The 25648-nt window shown below is 41.3% G+C and overlaps 1 protein-coding gene across 1 annotated transcript in view; it reads right to left on the minus strand.

The window, feature by feature from the left end:
- Positions 1-25648, minus strand: part of ADAMTS17 (ADAM metallopeptidase with thrombospondin type 1 motif 17) — a 181479-nt gene that overhangs the window by 103919 nt on the left and 51912 nt on the right. The window contains exon 8 of the mRNA XM_051628580.1: positions 9823-9928. Within this exon, the coding sequence (XP_051484540.1) occupies positions 9823-9928 (106 nt within the window). The remainder of the gene's footprint in view (positions 1-9822; positions 9929-25648) is intronic.

A 25648-nucleotide genomic window follows, 5' to 3' on the forward strand; every position in this document is an offset into this window, starting at 1 on the left:
GCACTTGGGGAAGTGGGGTAGCCTGGGGAATATACTGTAGGAGTCAGGAATGCTGGCTGCCTTCCCCACAGTGGGAGATGAATTCTCCATTCCTGGAGGTGGGAATGAGGAGATGGCCATTATCAAAAGACAAAGAGGTGCGAAGTAACTGTAATATATATAATTCTACTGGCATCAAGTCTTCTAAGTCTCCAGACAAGCCAGTGGATATATGCTTTACAGTTCCCAGAGCTGCAGAAGTCCTTTTCACAGAACAAAATATTTTCAGCCTCTTTCTTTTATTCTTCTTTTCATAGTCTACATTTCCAATCCCTGTGGGCTTGCAGATCCAGTGCAATCCATTCTGTGTGACCCCCTTACACTGACTCACCAAAATGACAGGTGACTGCACTGGACAGTAACAAACCTGCACTCTCTTCTGTTTGCAAGAATGAAAAAAAAAACCCCAACTGCCTTGAAAAAGAAGTCACACAGGAAACGCATGATCCAATTCTATTAATTGCAGTTATTGTCTAGCAATGGATCAGTTTGCAGTAGTTCAGCTGAAGACATTTGCTATAAGGACACAGCATGTTCAGTGGTATCCTTGTCATAATCACTTCCCTCACTCAGAAGTGCTTCTCATCCTTACGGAAGCTTTGTTTCCGGCAATGCTCCTCCTGTACACCAGCTCCCTACACTCCTGGGATTTTTCATAATGGTGCAGCTGGGAAAATCATTCATAATCCCAGAACCATCTGGCTTTAGCTATTCACAAATGATTTTAAAAGCTCAGCACGCTATCTTACTTAGTCTCACTCATTTGATCAGCAGGGAGAGACCCGATATCAAAAAGGAATGTTGCAAATTATGGCTTGGTATCAAAGCAATTTGGAAATGATATGTTCAGACCAATACTGAAGTGGAATTCTTTGGGTAGTGGGTGTGCCTGGATGCCTACAAACCTCAAGGCTAATGAAGCCAAGTTTGCTTTCATATTGTCTGAGATTGCCATATAAAATAAGTAAAAAGGAACATGAAATGAGTGACTTGCTTTAAGCAATTTTGGCTTGAACATGTTAATGTGAAGACAAATTACAGAGGAACAAAAACAGTCTGTCATCTTCAGAAGCAGGTATCTCTTTAGAGGGTCTCTAGCAGATAAGAGGTGCAGCATGGATGTTATTTAACTGATGACAGCATTCTGGAGACCATGTAGGAGTTTTTCTCATGTGATTCTGTTCATCACACTCAGAGGTGCTGCCTGCAATAACATATTTGGCAAACTTGGTGAGGTTTCTTTGACAAACACCATAAACATTTCAGAATGAGCTGCAGGTATGTATTGTAGTACTTAAGGTATAAAAAGAGAACATGTATACATTTTTCTAAATAAACAGGTTGGTTTTTTAATTTTAATGGAAAGAAACCTCAGGATCACATCTGGATTAGTATTGAAAAGGTATCAATAACAGACTGAAATCATGGAGAAATTGGTAAAAAAACCCAAACCTGATGGAGAGGATGACACTTAAAATGATGTCAGTTGATGTTTGTGCCCACAAACAGAAAAGCAGAAGACAAAGTCACATTATAATGTCCTGTAGGAAAATACAGTTTGCCACATTACTTTGAAGCTACTCAACCCAGGCAATCTGAACCTTTATAAAAAATTCACCTCTGAGGAACACTGATGGCTATTAGGGAAGAGTTCTGCCCTCTTGGGCTAAATCTGTCCCATGTTACATAGTAAGCAGCTTTACTTGAGATAAAGGAAGCTCTAAAGAGGAAAGAACTTATCCACTGAAAGGTGCTAGTGGTTCTGTTTTGGACAGGAAAAAAGGAACCTCTGTTTTTCTTCTGAAGGAAAGATATTTTTCCTAAGCAAAAAGACTACCTTAACTAAGAAGCAAACTGCTTCTAGGGAGCATTTCTTTATCCTCTCTCTTGTTTTAATGTGCATAATTAAAATGAATATTTAAAACACTGAATTAGAAACCTGCCAGTTCATTAGCTATCTCTGGAGTGATGCTGGCAGACAGCAGGGTGGTAGGAAGGGAGCACAGCTGGCAGCAGCTGGAAGAGAAAGGCAGGCTTGAGGCTGTCACTGCCAGGTAAGTTGGCTACCAGAGGGTAGACATCAGAAATTTCTGCAAGGTCAAGTTGTCCCATATGAGATCTAGCATACAAAATGAGCATCTCAGTGGCCTTGAGAGCAGAGAAAGAAGGAACAGTACAAACCACTCAGTTTTAAGGCTTAACACTCTGAGCTAATTAGAGCCCAGCAGGAGGGAAACTTTTAAAGCAAGTGAAAACAAACCATTATGATCAGACTCCTTTTGCTTGGATTTGTTTTACCTAAACAAGAACAAAAGCAGAAAGCTGAGAAAGCTTTGGATTAGTCTTCTCTTTTTTGGAAAGTAGGGTTCAAGTAAAGACATAGATGACAAAACTCCCTGCTGGGTTGGATTCAAGGACGGAAAGAGGCCCAGCATTAGATGTAGGGAGGATTTTGCAAAAGAAAAGGGATCAGTGAGAACAAAGAAGGCCTGTTTATTTCGTTTGTCTAGTAACCTCTTTTTGCTGAATTTTATTCCTCAAACACAACTGTTGGCCAAGAGGCAGCCAACCTTGTTCCACTACAGTGCAGCCTCCCACTGACAGAACAGGAAAGGGAACCACATTTTTAGAGGGAACATCATTTTCGCTGGCATTGCTGCTGCTGACTGACAACCAGAGGCTTTTCTGAGTGACAGTCTGGGATTTATCACCTTCCCCAGCTCTGCAGTCATTTTCACCTGGAACCTGTTGAACTCAGCAGGCCAGGAAGACAGCATGGGTTACAGGCTATTGGAACCCCACTGCTAGTGGAAAAGTAAACATTTCAGCTAGATTGCTGCCTTTGTATAAAAACAAATGATTATTTGGTAAATGGCACTTGCAAACCTAATATTTCCTGTGTTGGTGTGTACTGTAGAGGTTGCACAATGGGGACTTGTACTGTCCCTGTGTTTTGGGTCACTGGGTGCACAAAGCTGTTGCCAGCAAAGTCAATGAAGTATGAAACCAGAACCCTTGTAGCAGGAAGCATATACAAGATTTGCCAAATCATTACAGCCCAGCTATTTAACATGGCCTTGGCTTACTCAGCAGAACAAGCCTTCAAAAAGAAAGACACAGCTGGCAAAGCCACAAAGCTATTGATTCAACCAAAACTGTGTTGTCTGGGAGTTTCTTAATGACTGTCGCTTGCCTGTTTGGTGCAGTTTTATTATGTTGAGTAAAAGCTGTACAAGATGCTCAAAAACAAAGAAATTAGAGGGGCTGCAAGAGAACATTGCTTCACTAAGGATTACACAGACATCCTTCACAAAGCATACAGTAAAACCATAGAAATTCCTGCCCAGGACCACACTAATGCTTGCCACAGGAGGACAGAAAGCACTGGGAGGTGGACATTCCCATGCCCAGTTCCAATGTGGTTACACTCCAATACACTACTAATATCAAGCTACTTAGGTACATATTATTTTTTTTTTGTGTCTAAAACAGCCTCCTCAGTGTGCTACTAGAAGTGGAAGAAGCATCTAATGAAATTTTAGGCTATACTTAGTTCTCTCTCAAAACCAGAACATATTATTAAATAATTGCTTTGACTAGATCATACTGATTCTGATGTACAAACATATATGATGAAATAGGCAGTGTTCCATTATGTCCCTTTGGAGCTGTACAGAGAAGGGCAACTTAACTGTGAAAATGTGCTTGCAATTATCTGTGGAAGAAGAATGAAACCTGGGAGGAGGGGCACAAGAAAAGGGAGCCTGGGAACTGAGAGACATTCCACAACAGATTTACAACACAAATGGCAGAAAATAAAATTAGCAACTCCAGGGTGGGTACAGACTGTTGCCAGCATTTTTGGCCAGCCTCAGGGTATGTCTACACGGCAGCCAGTCACTCCCAGGAATCCTGGGACTGCAATACATACTGGAACAGTGACATACCCCTGTGAGATTTAAAATGAAGAGTGCTGGCACTGGTAGAATACAGCTGGGGCTGTAACTGCCTGAAGCAAGCTACCCAGGCTGCTCAGGAACTCTTGGTGTAGCAACATGGTGACTAGTACCTGAGCTTGCTAGAGTAAGGATTACATGGGGCTGCCCCTGGCTCCAGATCTCCTTGGCATCCAAATGACCTTGACTTTCAACCACTACAAATGCAGACAGGTGAGATCAGAGTTTTCTGCAGAATGGTCAAAACAGCCACACAGAGTTTTACAAATGCACAGAGGGAACTGCACCACAGCTCTCCACCACAAGACAGAAGCTACATCCAAACCACCAGAAGTGCCACCGGAGAGGTGCATCCAGTCACAAGACAGATCCTGGCAGCCACAGGCTGCATCCCTGAGCCACCACATAAATGGATACTACCCTACAGGCCCATAGGATGGGCACCTCTTTGCAAGGTCTCTCTCTGGTAAAACACTCATGCACAGGAGTGAATGGGCATGTGTTACACTAGTCTTTAACTAGATGCTGAAATACTACCCTATGCAGAAAAGTTCAGTCTCATTTGCAGGACAGAAGGACTAGAGTTAAAACTGAAGTTGTCCAGATAACCCTGAAACTGAGAATTCAGTGCTTCTACATGTTGGATTCTGCAAGTTTAGTAATGTTGGTTTTAATGCCTTTTGGGATGTAAGAAGTAATCTGGGGACAGCTTGCTTCCTGGCAATTAGTGTACTTTTGCAATAGCAATGAAGAAAAACATTCCACAGACATTCAGGTCAGGCAGAACCTGCTTGATAAATGTGGGAATAACTTATGCCTCTGCTGCACTTCAAAACAGCAGTTGCAAGGTCTGCCTTCCTTCCTGTGACTGATCTTGCTGTCAGCACCATAACACTCTAGGATCCTACTGGTTGTTTTGCTCGTATTTCCACAAAACAGCTCTTTACAAATGCTATGAAGAAATCCTGCATTTGCCATCACTGCAATGCAGATGGTCAAAAGAGCAACACAGAGCAGAAAAAGGAGCCCAGATGGGAGCTTTTCTGAAAAACAGGGTTAATGTTTCAAGTCAGGCAGGATGTAAACTACCCTTGGCTGTCTTAAATCGGTAGAGTTGTGTGTTCAAGGCTAGACCATGGTGAGCTGCTCTAAAAAAGACAGAGGGCTGTGTTTGGTTCCTTTTTCTTTCCAAACTGTTTCTCCGCCCCCACATCTTGCACCAAAATGTTACAAACCCAGGATAAAATGAGATAATTTATAGCAAAGGTCTCTCAATTTTTATGCTGTTTCCAGAACCGCTCCCCTTGCAGCAGTACCATGATCTGACTGGCTGGCTCCATTGCTGACTGCAATCACAAACCAAAACTGCTCCAGAAAAAGAAACCAGTTTATACCCACACAGTGTGTGTGCTCTGCACTGTCTTCTGCAGTGCTACCTGCTCAGAGCAGTGTCCTGTTTACTCTGGTGGTCCTCAGCTTCCACGTGAAACTTGCATTTTCAAAGGCATCATGACCAAATCTTCATAAATTGCAGGGCAGAGGAGAAAGGGAACTGTTAGGAATTTTTTCCTGTTTGGCTCTTAGGAATTAAGCTTGTATGCCTGCACCACACTGACCTGGCTTTGCCAGTGCAAGTTGTCACAGGGCATTATTCTGTACCCCTTGGATCTGCTCAAGACATGTTCCCCTTCAGCCTGCAATCTTTTCAGATTCTGCCTTACAACTATTTTGTGACAGAATCTCTCCTCTGGTGCTGCACTAGACAGATCAATGTAAGTAGGTAAGGTAAGGTGTTAAGTTTATTCACTAGTCTATTAGTATAGATGCCAGGCCACAAAGGGAACAACCAGAGAGTGCTTTTCCCTTACCTGCAACACCACTGTTGCTTGAGACACACACCACAAAGCCATACTTAGTTATGCAGCAAATAATTATCCACCCTAAAGTAACTTTTAACCAAGCCACATCTATCAATACTTAATGCCTAAAACAAACAATCATACTGAACAGAAACCTGAAGGTTCTAAACTCTTCTCTTGGTCTATTCCAAATCCAGAGCTGTTTGTTTTGTCAACTACAGGCTTTTTTACCTTTGGACTCGTTTTTGTCCTCATCTGTTTCAGCTTCAAGTTTGAGGCCATGCGGTTTCAGACTGCTGGCAATAGACTGCATCTTGCTTATTGTCAGTTGATTTTGATTCACTTTCTTACGGGCATCTGACACGGCGTGGCTCCCAGCCATACCACCTCCGGCTATTCTCTCACCATCCAGGCAGTGCCAGGTTCCGCTAGCTCATGAATGGGAATCTTCCCTCTCCACCCAAGCCTGCCCCCATCCCACAACAGGAAAGCTGAGGCTGTTGAAAGAAACAGGAATGGCAACAAAGCTGGCATTGTTGTCCTGAAAAACCACTGGCTACAGCCCACCCGCTTCACTTTGGGGATAACGGATATAAGGATGAATCCCAGCTTTTGTTTAAAGAACTTATTTGCTTTTTTCTTTGGAGAATTACTTGAAAACGGTAACAATGTCACTGCTGTAAGGAAAAAAAAGAGAACCAGTGGAGGGGGAAGTGGCACTCTTTTTCAAAAAGTCACAGTTGTTCAGGGTGGTCTTTGGGGTATGAATCTCAGATCAGCTTCACACTGGTGCAGCTCATGGAGAAGGAGGGAAGCACCATTCAGGATCCTGCTTACAACAGCAGAGCATTTTCAAGCTCTTACTGATGGAGTTGCCTGCTAGTCTGACGAAGAATGAGAGCAAGAAAGTGTGCAGCATATTAAGCTGTTTTAGACTTTTTAAGACTTCAGGGACCACTGTGATGTCTGTGTCTTCCCCTTGGTGTACATCAGAACACACTACTCCACTCAGCAATCCCTGGATAAAAAACAACTAACTGGTTACATGAAAGTGTGTTATTTTAAAAGACATCCACTATTGACTATGAAGGAGCAAGACTTGCTGAGGGTCCATCAAGCAAAAACAACTCCATAGGTTAAACCTAAAGATGAATTTTTATAGGACCTACAAGCATCACCCTAATGGACCTATTTAATGATGTATTCATGTTTGCACAGTGCAGCTGTCCATAACAGTGTTTCTTGCAGAGTCCAAATGACATTAGTGGTAGATTAGGAATCTGACACAGCAATTAGTAATCCATTCACTTTTTCCAAAGTCTACATCAGAAAGTATCAGTGAATGCCAAACTGGGCTTATGATATCCACAGACATTTGTTAGTCTTTGGGCAAGAAGTAATAAATCTCATCTCTTCTACACTCATAAGGAAATCAGCCTTCTATACAGCTCACAATTATGGCTCTCCAAAATTTATATTTTTTGCCAATATGGATGTTTTAATTGGATTTTTTTTTTTTAATTAAGAAACTTACACTTTGTTTCTCTTGGTTTTCATTTTTAAATCTGAAGCTCATGTCAGCTTCTTTCTCTTAATCTCTGCAGTATGTTTCCTTATATTTCGCAGTCACTTAAAAAGTACAAGTTTGTAGGTAAAGTGTGCAAACAATCCTTCTGTTTGCACAAGACCTGCTGAAACAAGACTGCTCAAAGCATCCTGTTGCAGTTCAAAAACAGACAAAGAAGGAGAGGTCTGACACAGTACGATCAATGAAAAGCCTCCTGTTGACTTCAAGACCAGAAAGGCACCAGTATATTGACCAGATTTTGAAATAAGTAACTAGGCCACTGGTGGATGGCAGAAGGGAGGGATGATTTTCATGCCCAGATTGGGTGGTGGGATAGCATTTTTCCCCTTCTGTTTTGATTTGGCACACTGGCATTTGATTATGCACAGGTATGGCTGAGTTTAAGCAACAGAAGAGGGGGCAGAAGGGCTGGAGGATGTGATCCAGCATCTGATAGGGAATTGTTACTCATTGTGAAACAGGCTAACCTGGAACACGTCCCCCAAAAACCCTCTCTATTCTAACCCTGCTGGCTGCTTCAGTTGGAGCCTCCCTGGTTCTTGTACCTTCCAAGAGCTACATTCCCCAGACCCAGACACCTTAGATCCCTCAAGAGATGACTCTTACAGACCCTTCAAGCCCTTCCAGTACCCAAGTACTCTTCCCAGTCTCTCTTGCCTGAGCATGTTCTAGTCTCTTCCCTCTCAGTAAAGGGGCTCGTAAGGCAGCTCTGACAGCAAACAGTCTCCTTTGTAATTTGTACTTTTTCACCTGCAATCTTCATTTAAGCTCTCCATCTCTTCCCACAATGGGATCTGTGACTCTCCTGAAGCAGAAGATTCTCTGCCCAATTACACACTCACTGTCCAAATCCTCCAGGGTAATGAACCCAAGCTACCCTCTATCAACACCTTTAGACAACTCATACCAACCTCTTGAAAGAAGTTTTCCAAGATGGAGGCAAAGAAAGAAAACCAGCAGAGAAAGGATATTGTGGTCTTACCACCAAAATTGCACTGAGAAAAGAAAATGGAGTTTGCTATTTTCAGCACAGATGGAGAGCTGTATCTGAAAGCATTACATCCCCTATTTATGTTGTGGATTTTTTGCAAGGCATTATTAGAAGGAAGCTTGACAGCTCTGCTGGGAAACTTGGCAAACCAGGGCAGACCAGTCTCGCTCTTTTACACAGCTGGATTTTCTGCAGCTCAAGTATTTTTCCCTCCTGCTCTTGGCCCATCCAAAGATGAGTGCTGAATTTCCCTTAACATTACCCACAGGTTAATTTGTTATTAAATTTAGGCTCAGTTTAACATCTTGGCGTGCAATTTAAATAAAACCAAAACCAAATGTCCTTCATTTCTGCTGAAACCACCCTCGGTTTGGCTCAGCTGCCTTTGGTGTCACTGAAGGGTGAACAAGAGATTCATTTTCGTCTTGTCATTTTTGGTAGTAACCTTAATATCCTCCAGGCAACTTTTAAATACATTGCCATAAAATAATTATTTGTCATGGAATGAGACTGGCCAGAATCTGAACATGATACATTGGCTCTGACTTAGCTGTCAAATACTTGTTACTGTAGGGAAGGTACGACAGACACGTAAACAGTAGGAGACCAGAAGGGTGCAGACAAAACTTACACACAGCTTTTTACTAAAGGAACAATGGTGGGATTTTCCACCTTCCACCCAGAGAGGCTAAAGGAAGGAGTACTATTTACAGGCAGCTTTCAAAAAAAGTCTTCAGTCCCCTGCAGAAAGTACCCAGTAATCTCATTCTGCCGATTTCTGTCTGACTAGGAATTATCATGTTCTTTGCTGTTTTTTCCAGTCAGTGTTCAAAGTGTGCTAGTTAGCTGTGACTGAGCTGATAAATCAAGTTATATGGTTTCTGTTGATCAAATAATACTGCTTAAGGGCATTTCCAAAATACTGATGTATACAATTTCAGCCACAGTAAATTATATCACATGCAGAGATGAAACCGTTACCAAAGGATTTAACTATTAAAATCCACGACATGGACACCTGAACTTCAGCGGAAATTTAGCAAGTTCAAAGATCTTGGAGTTGATGTTGTTTATGTGGACCTATGCTACAGCAGAAACAAAAGCAGAATTTGTCTCTACCTACTATCAATCATTTGAGAGAAGGAGGCCTCTTTGTGCTACTTAAAATCAAAACACAGAGTGGAAAATAGGGGAGGATCAAATAGAAAGATTTATGTGTGCTGAACTGGATATTTACATAAGCCTCCTAAAAATTAAGTTACTTATCCATCTGCTAATTTACAAAATAATAACAAACATGCCCCACTAGTGATTTCACTTGTATGGTTTTAAATAAACATATGCATTAGTGGCATCAGTAAAGAAAGAAACAGAAGGACAAGCTCTTACTTGTGCCCAAGTTCATGTGCAATCGTAAATGCCAGATTGAGCCCGTTGTCTTCAGCAAGAACACACTTCCTCTTGGCACTGCAGACACCGCCCAGGTAAGCAATTCCTGCAGGAGGAACAAAGAGAATATTCCCATCATAATCAGTGAAATAGCTCATTCACTCAAAATATACAGCAGTAATTAAATCAAAATGGTAAAAATCAATAGAGCAGTTTGCACACAAAATCATCTATTTTATTCATCATTCTATTGAAAAATCAGTCTAGAATTTTGTCAGACAGGAAACAAGCCGAACACACTCACCTTCACTGCTTTCATTGGAAAATATCTGTCTCAAAAATGTATTTCACTGGCTCAAAAATTCATCTAAACCTGTTTGCATGAGCACCACAAATGGTGGTAGGCTGAAGTCAGAAAGGAATTCAGAAATTACTGCATGGAACTTCAGCTATGGAAAAACAACCGTCCTCATATGGCCTTCCTGCATCCAGACTGTCCCCTGCAAGAAGTGCCATTCTACTTGGAAGTGTTGTGATGGTACCACGGGCCATTAACAGGACAATTTGCTGATAAGACTTTGTTTCACCTGCCACCTAGAAACCACAGTTAAGCCATTAGGAGTTATGCCCAAACGTGAAAGGCAAAGACAGCCCAAAGCTGTCTCTGTTTCTACAAGTCCTCCATTGTTAAGGGAGCACCTCTCAAAAGCCACACAAAACAGCTCAAGTGTGCATACAAACACCATTTCCAGATAGTATGCAGCAACCTAAATACTGAATTCATCCTGCTACTTCACACATCCTTCTGCCATGCTGGAAGAAGGGCAAGTGGAAAGACCTTCCACAAATGCATTTTTTTTTATTTTGCACAGCAGGTATATATGCTTATAAGAAAACAAGAAATCAACTTCCTCACTGTAATACTGTTCCCACAGAGGGGCAGCTAGGATCTGCCTTTATTGAGTAGACCACAACTTTTTTTCTGCTGTCAAGAGTTGACAAAGCTGTTGATCACAGTGCAAATGGTGTAAAACTTCAGACCTGGAAGAAGGCCAGTTCTGCTTCTATGAGTTTTGACAACAATATGGATATTTGTTGCTGAGGGGATTCTGGATGCAATGAAGGGATGGGCAATAGCTTTTTAACTCAGCACTAGCAGGAGAGAGTGAAGGCAGTGCAGAAATTAGTCACTAAAATCTGCTTACTTCAGAAGTGCTGGCTGTGGAAGGCCAGATCCATACCACATGCAAAAAATAAAATCAAGATTTAATCTTTTAAAATTAATGACCATAGAAGGCTGGATTTCTTCTTAAAGTAACTTGCTTTTTCCTGGCAGGACAGTAATAAGGATGTCAAGGAATTGCCCAGGAAGGGTATTTTGGTTGCCTTTCATCACTTTTAGGTACAGCTAACAGCAATGACCAGAGCAGGATTCTTACTGGAAGTGTTTTATTTCCTACTACTAAACCTGATTATTCCACTGTTATCTTCCATTTAACCAGTGCCAATACATATCTCAGTTGTATCTGACAAATGAGGTTTTAACTGAGAAGCAACAGTATGGCATCTCCAGCTCAGTGGTCCATCAAGCAAGCCAGTTTACCCTGAAATGATTCATGCTAATTTCCTTCTGCTAAATTTCATCAGATGAGGCTGAGTCAATGTTTGCTGTCACTTGGAGATGGAAGGAAGCAATATTTCCATGTTTGGGAGATGTGTAGCAAAATAGCCTAGAGTTCTGTCAATATATTAAAAGAGGTTAAACATCAATTAAAATGTCAAATACTTTACCCCAAATGGTAATTCTTCTGAGGTCTTTGTTTAGTGGTTCTAATCCCCACTGAAACTGACGGGCCATAACACTTCTCTGCTAAAAGCCTCATTATTCAAAGGTGGAAAACTAATTATTAAGAATTTGTACACCAGAAAAAGAAGTGACTATGGCTCAGTTACAAACTCTTAGTTACCTTATTCTTATTAGTTACTTTCAATTCTTAATGTGAATCCTCTGTGGTTATTTTGTAATATTTGCAATGACCAATTAAAAAATGTAGACATTTAGGCAGCCACAGACAGTGGCTTTCTTCAGGGAAAAAATCCTTCTCTTTCCAGATACATTAATAACTGCCAGCAATTACCACAAATCTATTTTTAATATCAAAAAGGTCAAGCAGGAGCATCAATGATAGAAGAAAAAGAAAGCCAATTACTATTTTTACTATTACCCAGTGTGAGGGTTTTTTCCTTTCTCTCATGCAAAATTGCATAATTACAGTCCATAACTTCTGTGCTTGGGTTTGAACATGCACAGCTATCTACACTTCTACAGCAAACCCTAGGACACAGGCAACTGTGTAAACTCAGATTTATCCAAAAAGTTGTCATACAAAACCAGTTTGCAGCTGTAGGCCTTTCTGCCAGCTAATGAGTCCTCTGCTAGCAATATCTCTAAGGGGAATGATTATATTTATCCTACCAGCTCAGCTAGGCATTAGGATATTACATACTTGCCACAGTGATAGCCAAGGCTGGAAGAAGACATGTTCTAGTGCGTGGGTTCACATTTCATCCTATTTGAAACACTCGGCGCTTCCTTCTGATGACCGTGGAATATTCACTCAGCAAGTGGTTTATCCAGGTACTCCAGCTTTCAACTCTCTAATGTCTTGTTTTCATTGCACTCCTAATACTTTAATCTCTTCTTTTGCCAGCCACCTCTGGATACAGAACTTTTACTTGATTAAAACTTGGCCAGCTTTCCTCTTCTCAATATATTTGCTGTTGGGAAGGGAGCCAGACCTGAAGTCCTGAAGTCTGCTTGGCACAGATGGAGACTCACTGCATATCCACATGCACAGAGCAAGCCTCCCATTCCCCACCATGACTAGTTTGGTGTTGAGCTGATGTTTTCCTCATCCTCCCACAACTTTCAATCTGTGCAGTTCACACATTGCCATCAATTACACTCCTGTAAGCCTCTCTTAACATCCTACATAAGTAAAATCAGGAAGTCCTAGAAATTATTCATGCTCTGCCCTTCCGTTCAATTGCAATGATACATTTGATAGAGATGCCCTGCCTGTATTTACACATCAAGTCAGTCACCAAGGGAATCTTTCAGTGCCTATGATACTTAAAAATGAAAAATACTTTTCCTTTCTATATAGCCTACATACAAAAGGTTCAAAAAATTAAAAAAAAAATATTTAAAAAGATGTACCCACTGAACTACCTCCAAGATAGTTAATAACACAATCCCTGTTCTACAGCTGCATAAAAAGAGGTCCCAAGAAGTCAGTGGTATCTGGATGAAAAAAGAACAGTATCCATGGAAGGACCCTCCCCAGCATGTACAGCCCGGAGAGGCAAAGGTTACCATCACTGTCCTCCTAAGCCTGTAGTTCCAAGTTTGGTTTACAGAGATATTCCAGAAGAAGCTAACAGGCTGACCTGTTCCTTTTTTTTTTTTTTTTTTTTTTAATGAGACTGTGCTAATTCAAAGCCAGACATGCAATTTTAGTGGCACAGATTAATTTGGCTTAATGCTGGATAGCCATTTAGATGCCAATTTATGTTAATCTTGCAGTAACAACATGGTTTCCATTAGAGTTTAATATTCACGTATGGAAACTGTTTTCCTTAGCAATAATATTCATTGTCACTGTATTTAATGAAAACCACACTGGAAACAATACACTCATTATGAATCACAAATACAGGAATTATGGTACAACCATCCAAAGCACAGGAGACAGAAGCAGTCAGGTATGAAGTTAACAATGATGCCAAGTCCTGTACCCAGTGCAAGCCACAGTATTTTAACTCAAGAGTCTGTATAGGAAAAGTTCCTTAAGCCATGGACCATCTGATGGAATGGGCTCCCAGGCACTGCAACCAGTCAGCCATAGCCTATTTCAAACAGGCCACTCAATAAGAATGCCTTTGCTCTTAAAGGGAATGTGAAATATGAAAGAAGCTCAATCTGTATGTTCCTGAGAAAGAAATCTACCCTGATAATAGGGATGCCATTTTTCCTCTCTTTCTACCTCATCAAAGGACAGGTGTGTTGTGTGTACAGCTCCTCTTCTTTTAGCTGGTGGAGGAAAGTAGTGGAGGAAGTAGCTTCCAGCACTGATTTCTTTGAGCATTGGTAAACCCATGCCATTTCTGCAGGCAGAAGATCTGGATTATGGGAATCCCAAGAAACCTCTAGCCAGGGGCGTGTGAGGTCCACTCCTCTGACTCTACAGCACACATTTGTTTTTATACAGTTTTCAAACTGGTATCCAAGTCCCCATAAATACTCCTCATGGAGAAACTGGCAAGTACTACGTCAGAAAAGTGAGCTAAGACCCAACACTCAAATAACTGGTAGGATCACACAAGGTCACCACTACTTCTGAGAATACACATCAGGCCATGACTTACTGTACCTAGCCAACTTGATGCAAATGCGCCCATCATTACAGAATCCTCTTCATTGGAGAATCTACTTCATCCTGAATTTCAACACAACCTCTATAAAACTCTGTTCCTTGCCTCCCAACCCGCAGAGATGCAGCACGCTTTCCCAGAACTCTGTGTACTCTGTGGCTCGACACCTCCCCTGCGGGACTGACTCTTGTCCTGTAGTGCCCAATAAAATCTTCTTCCTTGTAACTCTGAAAACACTGTCACTTCCAGTATACACAACTGCTGTCAGAATCCCAAAAGCCCAGCAGGAAAAATAAATAGCTGAAACACAAAGCATAGTTGCTATCTGAATCTCTTGATTTTCATGGCACACACTTCGAAACACTAACAAATAAAATCTCTCCCTGATAGTCACAGTACTAGCTGTGATGTTTCCAGAGTTGATAATGTCACACTCCTCAGAACACAGGGTCCTAATAGCATAAATGAATGAAATACACAATCTCTTTTATAGGGAATATTTTTCAAACTAGAGGGAGTACTTAAAGATATTTGGTACTGAAATACTGCTACAGCACCCAAGGGTCAGCGACTGGCCCTGGATAATGTTTCACAAGACCAGGACTTGAATTGTAAGAGCCACATTCAACCATGTGCCTCAGTCCTTGTGAAATGACTGTGGTTCATGTAGGTACACCCAAATCTTAGCCCTGGAACACTGAAGCTCAAAAGAACTTTGCAGGTGACTCTCTCAGACCACACCAAACTGCACAGGAATGTGCAGCCCCCATTTTCAAACAGATTAGCTGACATCTAACCAGGGTGTGTCTACACAAGCTTCCCTACTCTATACCTTTCTGATCAAAAGGCCTTTGTGAGGCTAGACCTCTTCATGTCTGTAAACCTGCAAAGAATGGAAGACTCTGCAAATCATTAGAGCTTAAAGGAGTGCTTTTCCTATCTTTGCTATCTTTTTTCTGTTTAATTACTCTGCAGGACAGCAATTAATGGAACATGTGGAATCCCTTCCCCAGCATGGCCAACTCTCGGCTTTAGCTTTTAGTCCTTCTGCAAGTTTTTTGTGTTTCCCAGAAACCTTCCTGTGGTTTTACAAGTTTAATGGATTAATAATTTATTTGCTTCTTTACTAACCTGCCCACACACAGACATCCAAGAGCCTTACTCCAGTGCTACCTGGATTTACACGGCGCTAATTCACTGGTTTAAGCAGAGTCTCTCCCAGGGTACAACAGGCTGCCCAGGCAGTTGAAAAACCCTAGAGATTGAGACTTGTCATGACTAGAGGCATAACTGTCCTCACCCAGGCTAGTAAAAGGTCACTTCTGATACCAAACGCATTGAAATTAAGAAAGATGACAGATATTTTAACACCTTTTTGGCCTAGAAGATGCTTTAACCAAGGCCTACAAAACATGCCAGACAGGCTGTTAACACTGCATGATACCAGGAAAGAGCAGGCAGCCCTTGGAAAGCCCCAGAGGTTTTGCACAGGCATCTTTGAAAACCACATTCCTTTCCAATACAATTCCACAAGGATTTGTGATCACAAACAGAAATATTAACCACACGGACCATACCTGAGGAGAGGTATGTCATTCACAGGGATTCAAGGAAAGCTAGAAACAAGTATACTGGTTAGCCTCATACAGCAGCTATGCATCAGGAATGACATGGGTATCACTGATCTTGCCTTGGAGCAAGGGAATGCATTAAAAAAACACCGAAAGTTCTTTCTAGCCCTAATTTTCTAAGCTTTTACGATGAAGCGCTGGGATCTAAGACCTCAGCAAAGGAGATAAAAAGAAATACCCTGTTTATTTGACATCTGCTCTTTGTTCAGCATGACATCCTCTATGCCATTAACATGGCTCCTCCCTTTCAGCAAACCATTGCTTCCCAAGATGACAGCACATTAATAAATCCTCTCCATCTAACGTGACATGAGGAATGACTTAATTAACTAGAGCAGAGGAAGCAGGGTATCATCTACATGTTTACTCTACTTTGATATGCTAACAGCCACATTCCAGAGAACTTCTCCCTCACACTCCCCAGCAACAGGAGCCTGGGCTGCTGCTCAACACAGATCTCAAACAGGCAAAAACACAGTTCCTTTCTGCATTCCTGTTTCTCTAGTTAAATATGAAGTTTTGGATATATGATCCAAATCAAACCACCTTTCCTGAATATAGATTCCCAAACTCTGGCAGCTAATTCACCATCTGTTTAGAGACATCATTACATAGTGCTGAAAGTCTCCATGCTCATGCACACACATAAAAATACATGGGCTTAATTGCCCAAAGTAAGATACATTGCAACAGCTGTAGTTCTTTTAAGAGGAAAGGCAGGGGAAGAGCCAGGTGGGTCTGAGACACATCCTCCACTGAGCAGGGACTGATCAACTGGATGAGTCAACCCATAGTGCTGGGTAGTATACAGAAGCCTGGCATCATTCAAATTTAGTGAACAAGGCGAAAAGACAGATGGGAAGAGATTAGGGATTGAGAGGAGACCATGACAGAAATGTAGCAAATGGAGATAATATGAGTTTTCCAGAAGTCTTCAAGAAACATGACTTTGATCTCGTAAGCAGCAGGGAGCTACTTCTGTGGTGGGCAAGGGTCAAGAAGGCAGGAGGTAAGATCAGAAGGGAAAACGAGCTCCCTGAGAACTTCTGTGTGTACTTAGTGCTGGAGAAAAATGGATCTATAGCCCTGCGTCATGTATTTCTAGCATTACAGGTTCACCTGAGGAAAGGTAGGAGCTGGAAGGCAACAAGGCCTTGTGAGGACACTGAATTCAGGCAAGAAGGCCTGTGCCTTAGTGTGGGCAAAAATGGCATGTGGCATAATGAAATGGTATAAAAACAAGCAATGGAAATCAGTGGGATACAAGCTATTGAAAGAGAGAAGCACAGAGGACAAGGTTTTTCAAGTGTATTTTACACCAAAAGGGAATCAGATCCAGCAAAAGTCAGGAGAGATTTGATGCTTTTGAAAGACTACAGGAACATGTGACTGTGAACTAAAAAAACCCACCACCATCAGCAACTATAATACCAAACTGTAAATCAGGATTTGGATTCTGGCCCTTGAGAGTCACTCCTGCCTGAGACTTGAAGGCATTCGGATTTGAACATCTTCTGTTGGCTTCATTTTGTTAAGTGGATGTAGACTGCTCTGCAAAGGTGAACCTTCTAGTCCTTTCTACAACCTGTTGTAGAATTAAGCAGGATCTTCCCTTTCCACATGCATGCAAATATTGGCATGATAATATGCAAAAGACAGGCAAACTGCCAAGGCAACAGGAGGACTCAGTGCTGGGTTCAGCATTTGTGGAGCTTTCATCTTGCTTTTTTGGATAAGTTCAGTGACTTGCAGTTTTGAATTTGTCAGTTTCTCCCTGCAACTCATCTGAGCTTCTGCTTCAACAGAGGGCCCAAGTTCAGAGAGAATTAAAAGGAATGAAGAAAAAGATCAAACCAGAGCTTTTAATGAGACTGCTAAACAAAGAGGAACATGAAGTTCAGCAGCAGGGATCCTGAAGCCTTTTAATTCCTCAGTATCTCCCTTCCAGAATGAAGAGACAAGGTCAGACTTGGCAATAAATCAGAAAAAATATTTGGAGTCTCTGTACCAAAAAGCATCTGCTTTAAGAGCTAACAGTCAGGGTCCAGCATTCAGTTCCAGTTGTTCTTTCTTGTAATTGCAAACACAAAGAGACTCATGAAGCTATTCAAATACATTTAAAAAATCCTTTAAAAGTTTCAAGAGCTTTACTGAGCCATGCCTAGCTCAGCCTGCTGTGGTGTTGGTCAGGGAGTGGGTTCACGAGCAAGGATCAGTTCTGCAATCATTAAACAACATTCAGCAATGTTCCATGAACAATGCTCCAGTGTCTGGAGAGTTTCAGCACAGTCTGCTGAACAGGACAGTTTTGGAGATGGCTAAACACCTGTGCTGCTGATGAATGGCATTCTTCCACGGCTCTCAATTAAATTCTTTCCATGTTCTTAAAGAATGACTAAGCAATTGTTACTCTCAAAAAGTGAATGAATCTATACTTTTGAAACATGTTAATATTTAAAGTGTATTTTATTTGAGGCGTTGTGTGCGTGTCAAGCTGTTCTCTTGGCAAAATAAGAGCAGCTCAGGCGACTAGCAGAGCAGGCCAGCAGAACAGGATGATTCACTGTAATCAAACTTTGAACAGATGCTTTTCCAAATTGCTTCTGTGATACTTCTCAGTTACAGCTCCTACATCCTGACTTACAGGGCTGTCTAAGCTCCTGGCCTCCCTTTGTCAAGCTGCCAGCCAACGCATGCACTGATAAACTTATTTAGCAATTCTTGGTTCAGCCCTTCTGCTTTAATTCTTTGCTGACTGCTGATTTAACCTCCCAGCCTGCTTGACTTCAGAAAACTGACAAACCTGGGGTTTGTGCCTGACAATGTTAATAGGGTTGAGCTACTCTGTTGAAGTCAGAACTTCAGTCGAAAAGCTTCTATCATGCAAGAGAATTGCAGCTGGTCCCTAACACCTCAACACTGGCTGCTACCTCTGCTTCCAGAAGCAGGGAGTGAAAATGATCTTTCCAGGACAGCAGGCAGGAAGAGCAGACTAAGGCAGTGCCATGGCTCTCCTTTCCTCACATGGTACTACAGTACAGTCAGCACATTTTTTCTGGCAGAACATGAAAGTATGGTGGGAGGTGACAATAAAAAACAATAAAGCCTAAAGTCACTGCAAAATTAATGGTTTTATTTCCTCTACACATTTGTACTTCCAGTTGGGGTTTCTGATGTAAGTGTGGGTGCTGCAATCTTTCCCTCAGTGGCAGCACCAATGGGAGAGGGCTTTCTCCTCTACACAGTTTCCTAGTTTTCAGAAAACTTCCAAAAGCCTAATATTTCCAAAATTCATATCCTCAAACTTGACTCAAACTGGTCAGTGGGTTAATAAGCTATTAGGGAAAGACTGCCATTGGGATAGACAAAAGCCCAAAGCACACATTCAAATCAGGTTAAAGTAACTATTAACCTTAAGAGCCCTCCTCTGGGCTCCCAAACAGAACTATCTGTTCTGACTTCCACCCCATAGGAAGGGAAGGACCTACATGGTGCTTCACACAGACACAAGCACATGGCAGCACCAGCCTGACAGAAGTAATGGTTAATTTCAGAGGTAATGTAGCTGAACATATTTTTGGTATGTTCTGAATATACTTTCATTAGTTTATCTTTCTCTAAATTACTCAAAATGTCACATTCAAATTAACACAAGCAAGAAAAAAAATTTCATTAAGACCAGCATGAGCTTTTATCACACTTGATAAAAAGAAATCTCTTATGTTCAAACTTGAGCTCCTTTGAAAGAAAACTCAAACTTGGATAGATACTGCTGAGCTCCTTGCAATGACTGACAGCAGCCAGAAGAGTCCCTGGAGCCTCACAGACACAAGTCAAGGCACAGACCGAGTCCTGAGGCCTTTACTGTCTGAACTCAGAAATGACAGCTAGTGAGGCTCACAGGGGAACTGCACCTGCAGGCAGCACTAACAAAACTTACTGTCACTGCAGAAGGCAGCAGGACATTTCCATGCATGTGTGTTCATGTTACTGCTCTAAGTCTTTGTGCTAAAGTACCAGGACCAACAAAGGGAGAAACACCCCTGAGAAGTGCAGAAGCTCCTCTATACTCATACACTGTCTAGGTGATGTTTCCAGTTCTGAATCAAAACTGTGTCCCCTTGATTGAAAACAGTGTGCTGAGTCAGCACCGTGGTCTGTAGGGGTTTTCTCAGCCGTCATTTGTAAGTGGCTCATGGAGAGAATTTGCAGTGGGAACAGCTGTACCTTCCAGCCACACAGACAGGATATTTTTGTACCAGCCTGCTTTGGTGCCCAGTGGCAGCAGCCTCCTGCCAGCTGCCATGTGATGAGATGCATTTCTCAACAAAGCCACCTGATTCATGACAGCATTAACAGCTTCATGGTAATCACAGAAACCAAGCTGAACATGTATTACATCCGATCTAATTGTACCAGCCAACGTAATCACCACGGGCTTGATCAAAATCTTACTGAAATCAATAGTATTACCACTGGCTTTGGAGAAGACGCATTAAGACATTTCCTGGCTTCTTTTACTTAATTCACATCCCCTGAAGGCTGTTTTCTGTCTTTTTTTTTTTTTTTTACTTCAGTGTAAAGCCAAAAAGCTTTATTTGCTTCAGTGTTTAGACCATGCTGTGGCTCACAGACACTGGTGCCTGAGGGGGTGTTCTGCATCTCTGTGGACACACCTGCTCATGGGACAAATATGGACTACAGTTTTCCCCTGTTTGAAAATGAAACAAGCAACAGAGATAAGGATACAAATATAAAAGAGAGAGGGCATTCTGAGATACTCAGGCAAAAATTAACACTTTCAAATTTATCATTAAGACAAGGAAATCCCAAGGATCTAACCAGTACAGCAAACACACCTCTGCATTGCAACACAAATTACAGCCGTCAAAAGGACCAAAAACACTCAGAATCCAGGACTTCTGCTCTGAGCTGAGGGCCTCACACCCTTCCCCATTGCTCAGTTTCAGACGGACATGACAAAGAATGCAAACATGCAAGAGAGTTATGCCAAGAGCCTCTGCTCCTCACTTTGCTTCCACACAGGGATCTTCCCATTTTCCTTCTCCAAGTGAGACAAACACACAGAAAGAAATCTGGAGCCAATCAGAGAACATGATGGAAGAAGGAAGTGAGACAGGGAGGAAGAGACACAAAACTGAATTAAGTTACCAGACCCTCATGATGCAAGTGACAACTCTGAAAGAAAACTACAAAGCTTAGGACTTCAATAGTGTGTTGCAGGACATGAGGCCCAGGTTCACCAAAGCACCTCTACTTCAGGTGCTGCTTAATTATGTGTCCAGACACAGTCAGGCAAGAATAACAAGGAAAACCATCTGAAAGGACAGAGCAACTTCAGTGAATAATGATGCTTTGCTGAAGTCCAAGTCAATAGACACTTGTAAAAGGTTAGCAAAGGGATTAGAAGGAGCACCACTATTTCCCTGGAACTGATCAGGAGTCAAGAGAGGGTGAGAAAGGCATAGTCAGGAATTTCATCCATACTTGGACACAGACAAGACCAAGGTAGAGACAGCACTCTCTCTGACCAATAGACACAGCTAGAAAAGCAGACAAACTAGGACATAGAAGACAGGGAACAACTCTACTAGTTTCTTAAACAGAGATATAAAATATAAATTCTAAACAGAAATCTAACTTCAATCTTATACTCTTCTCTCACTTTAAGAACAACAAAGTCTGTTTAGACTGATGGATTCATTTTACAGCACCAGTTTAACTTTCCAATAAATAAAAACATCCACACAGAGTTTCCTAACTTATTGGCCAGTTTTCTTATAAATAACTGCAGTGTTTACTCTATTTGTCTACTGCAGCGCAAATATTGCTGTACATGCTAGAGCTTGATGGATGACATTATTAAAACTAACAAGTAGATCCTCAGCAGAACATTATTGTGTACCCAGCAGTCTAATTATGGTCAGACAGAGCCTTAATACAAACAGATCAGGCAAAATGGCTACACAAAAATGGATGACACAACTACACAAAACCAACAAATATCTTCAACCTGCTGACTGCTCATGAGCACTAACTAAAGTAGAAATACAAGGCTAATTCCAAGCTAAGCAAACACAGAAATCCTTAGCATTCTAGAAATCATGCTGAAAGAGTACAGAAGGAGAAAGGTATTTGATGGGCTGGGTCTGGGATTATTTCTTATTTTAATAAGTACAACATATTTCTATCAGCTGATTGAAAAGGTAAGACTTGTCAAAATAATTCAGTCAAATATCTCGCGGATTATAAGCCCCTGAACCTGAAAAGTAAAAGTGGATATAGTAGCACCCCTGTATCCAAATAAAATTTCAGGGATTTAAAGGACAGTTTATATATATACACACACACACACCTTAATGAGAATTAGGCTAAAATTTCACCATCTCCCACAGTCACCTTTCTATCTAAATTGGCCACAATTTGATAAGGAAACCCCAGTATCTGATCAAATTCAGGTATGTAAAATTAAAAGTACTATTCCATGCATTTAGAGACAGTAATTTTTTTCCAGAATTAGTATTATCAAAAGACGTATGTATTCACATACATGGAAACAGAAATGGAAACACATTCACAGGCACACATATATTCTCAAATTTTTGCATTGATCTAACCAGGAAGCAAAAAAAACAAACAAACCCCAAACAAACAAATAACAACACCACCAAAAAAAGAGAACCAGTTTCTCCCCTGTTTGTATCCAAACCCAGGGACTCATTATACCCCTTCAAAATAAAAAATTGCTCAAAGGAAACAGAAAGCTGAAAGTTAAGCCTATCAGAGCCACTGATCACAAGTGCCACAGTGTATTCACTCTGGGTTGAAGAAGATTGGTCCCAGCAAGGAACCCATACAATCTGCAAAACAGCTGAAAAGTCAAAAGATCCGATAAAATCTAAATCTTTCACTGCACACCAGTGTGGCTGATTGTTAATACCTTCTTCCTCCATAGGATGTGCAAAAATCTTATTTTTTACCTCATCAGCCTACCCATTTTTCAAAACACACAATCCCAGAGGAAACAGTTGTTCCCTGCAATATCTGTCTAAAAGTTTTGAATTGGCACAAATATAATAGACCTTTTATCAGTAGTTTTTCCTCCTTACTCTTCATGCCACTGAAACCAATTATTTCTCACTTTCCATGACCACAAACATCAGACACTAACTATTGCAATGAAACTCCATCATTAGCTTTTAGAAAAAGCTAGGAATGTGAAATCCACTGCATCTCCTTATCTGTTCTGGCAGGAAGAGTCTTTAAGAATTCCAACAAGTCACTGAGTCATGATCTTGCTTTCTTTCCTAGAAACTACATTGCCTTTCCTTTTATCTGTTTGGTCTGTTTGCTCACCTCTACCCTTTTCAACTTTCCCAAGAAATGAGATTAAAAGAATTGTTCTGGATTTTCTGGACATTAAACATAGAAATGTGAATTTGCTGATTCAGCAAGTGAGTCTTTAACTGAGCATTAACTCCACACCAGATGTTCTAAGGCCAGGCCAAAAGACAACCAAGATTATCCCAAAGGCATCAACCCCGAGCAAATTATGAAGTTATCACCTTCTCTTTGGACCCAGTCTCCTGTGGAGTCAGAGTCAGTTGGGATGGTTCACATGGTTACTGCCTGGTGTTTGCATTGTCCCTCTCTAAAGTTTACTGCCAGGGAGCAGATAAGGCAGGCACTGCTCCAAAGGGGAAGGGGATTTTTATTGACATGTCATGATTTTTCAGGCATAGGGTATCTAGACAAATCTAGTTGAAGTTTAAATTCTCCTCCACTATGGGCAACAGAAAATTTTATACCACTTTTAATTTAATGCCCTAGTTGAGACCTCCAAGTAGGTGAAATTTACTCACTCTTTTGTTTACAGCTATAGCACAAAACAGTCACAGCTAATCAGCTTGGAGTCAGGAAACTATTAAATACAATTATATCACTTATATTTTGCTTCATTGTAACCATTACTCAAGTGTGGGACAGAACCTCTAAACATAAGACTATTTTTAGATGCTTGAACACAGCTGTGACCACAGACCATGAAGCAGCCATCTTCTTTAGCCCTTCAGTTTTACTGAACTGTGAATACAGTGCAAATCCAACTACCAAGTGGCATATCCCTGCAAAATACTTATTTTGTCAGCAAAGTGGAGGTACTTCTAACACGTGATGGCAAATGATGGGCTTTGCATTCTTGGGTCAGCTCAAAATTTCATCACCTCTCCCCCAGCACCTACCATTAACATTTACAGCCATGAAGTGAGCTAGTCCTGGCTCATAGCTGGAGCACACCTCCTACTGCATTTTCAGCATGCTGGTAAACACAGGGAAGACTTTCAGTGGTGCAATGTCCTGTTATATGCCCAGTTCCTATTTGCATTTTGTGTAGCACAATCACAACTCAAAGGTTGGAGCCTGTGCTGAGGCAGTGGAACTGTTAAATAAAAAACCAGCAACATTTCCAGGACTTAAACCGACTTTCAATCTATCGAGTGCACTTAGTGTAGCAAAATCTTTGCAGGATCAGACACCCTGCAAAATAGGTTAGGTATTGTACTGGGTCCTGTTACCAGATGATTAACCAAAGTTGAAAAAAAACAAATGAAAATCAGTGCAGGTCAAGCTTGCTTCTTGGGGATGGGCAGGGGGAAGACCTATGCACACCTCCCCATACCATTTTTCTGGTTATCACTAGTAAAATCTCATCTCTACATTATTTAAAACTTGCTCTCAAAATTGCATTTAGTCTTGGCAGCTACAAGACAAAAGAAATGTAAAAGTACAGTAGGCAACTGTCCTTCATTTCCTTCCTTTACTCTTACATATCCTGTGTTCAACTGGAATGCTTCTATTTGATTATCCAGTGGAGCAAATGCTACAATGAATGCAATCATGCCTTATTACCCTATGTGTCTGTAGTCTATTGCACAGCTATGTACAGATGTTTTCACACAGCTTGGTTTTTTAGCTACAGAGTCTAGAAAACAATAGAAACTATCCGAAATGCTTTCAAGCCAGCAAAGGATAAAGGCACTGTAAAGCAGTCAACTGGATAAAAGCCATCTATGTCTGACAGGAGGAGAAGGAAAACCTCAGCTTTCTCAATTATAAATGCCTCAGCTTTCTTATACAATATGTGGCTACAGTCTGTAGCAAACTGACCAGGCTGAAAGGTGTAAACAGAGATAAAAATAAAACGCAAGCAGTGAAAAGACAAAACAGAGTTTTCTGGCCTGTTGAAGGGTTGAATCATAGTTTTACTGACCTGAAGAACTGGCTGCTGCCCAAAGAACTTGAGCTTCCACAGGGAAGGCCTGGGAAGAGATAGCATTGCCTCCAGCTGAGTGGTCTGGACTGAGACTCAGGAGCTGTGGCTCAGCCCTCTGCCAGCTCTGTCCTTTGGTAAGTCTCTTCACATCTCTAGGCTTCATTTCCTCACTCAGTACAATGGGATAACAGTTCTGATTTTTGGGAAAGAGCTTTGAATTTTACTGAGGAAAAGCCCTATTTACAAATTCATTTCCTTCTCCTCTCAGGAAGTCCTTTTTTACAAATCAAATATAATAAAATGCAAAAAGACCCTAACATATTGTTTAATGGCACAGGTCTATCAGGGAGGCACTGTGAATTAATGGGTAAGGGACTGGATTGGAAGTCAGATGTGCAAGATCTGTTCCCTGCTCTTGGAAAAGAAACGATGAGCAAATGCTGTTATGACTCCATGTTTTCCCTGTCCA

The sequence above is a fragment of the Apus apus genome, chromosome 10 (assembly GCF_020740795.1).
Source record: "Apus apus isolate bApuApu2 chromosome 10, bApuApu2.pri.cur, whole genome shotgun sequence".
NCBI lineage: Eukaryota > Metazoa > Chordata > Aves > Apodiformes > Apodidae > Apus > Apus apus.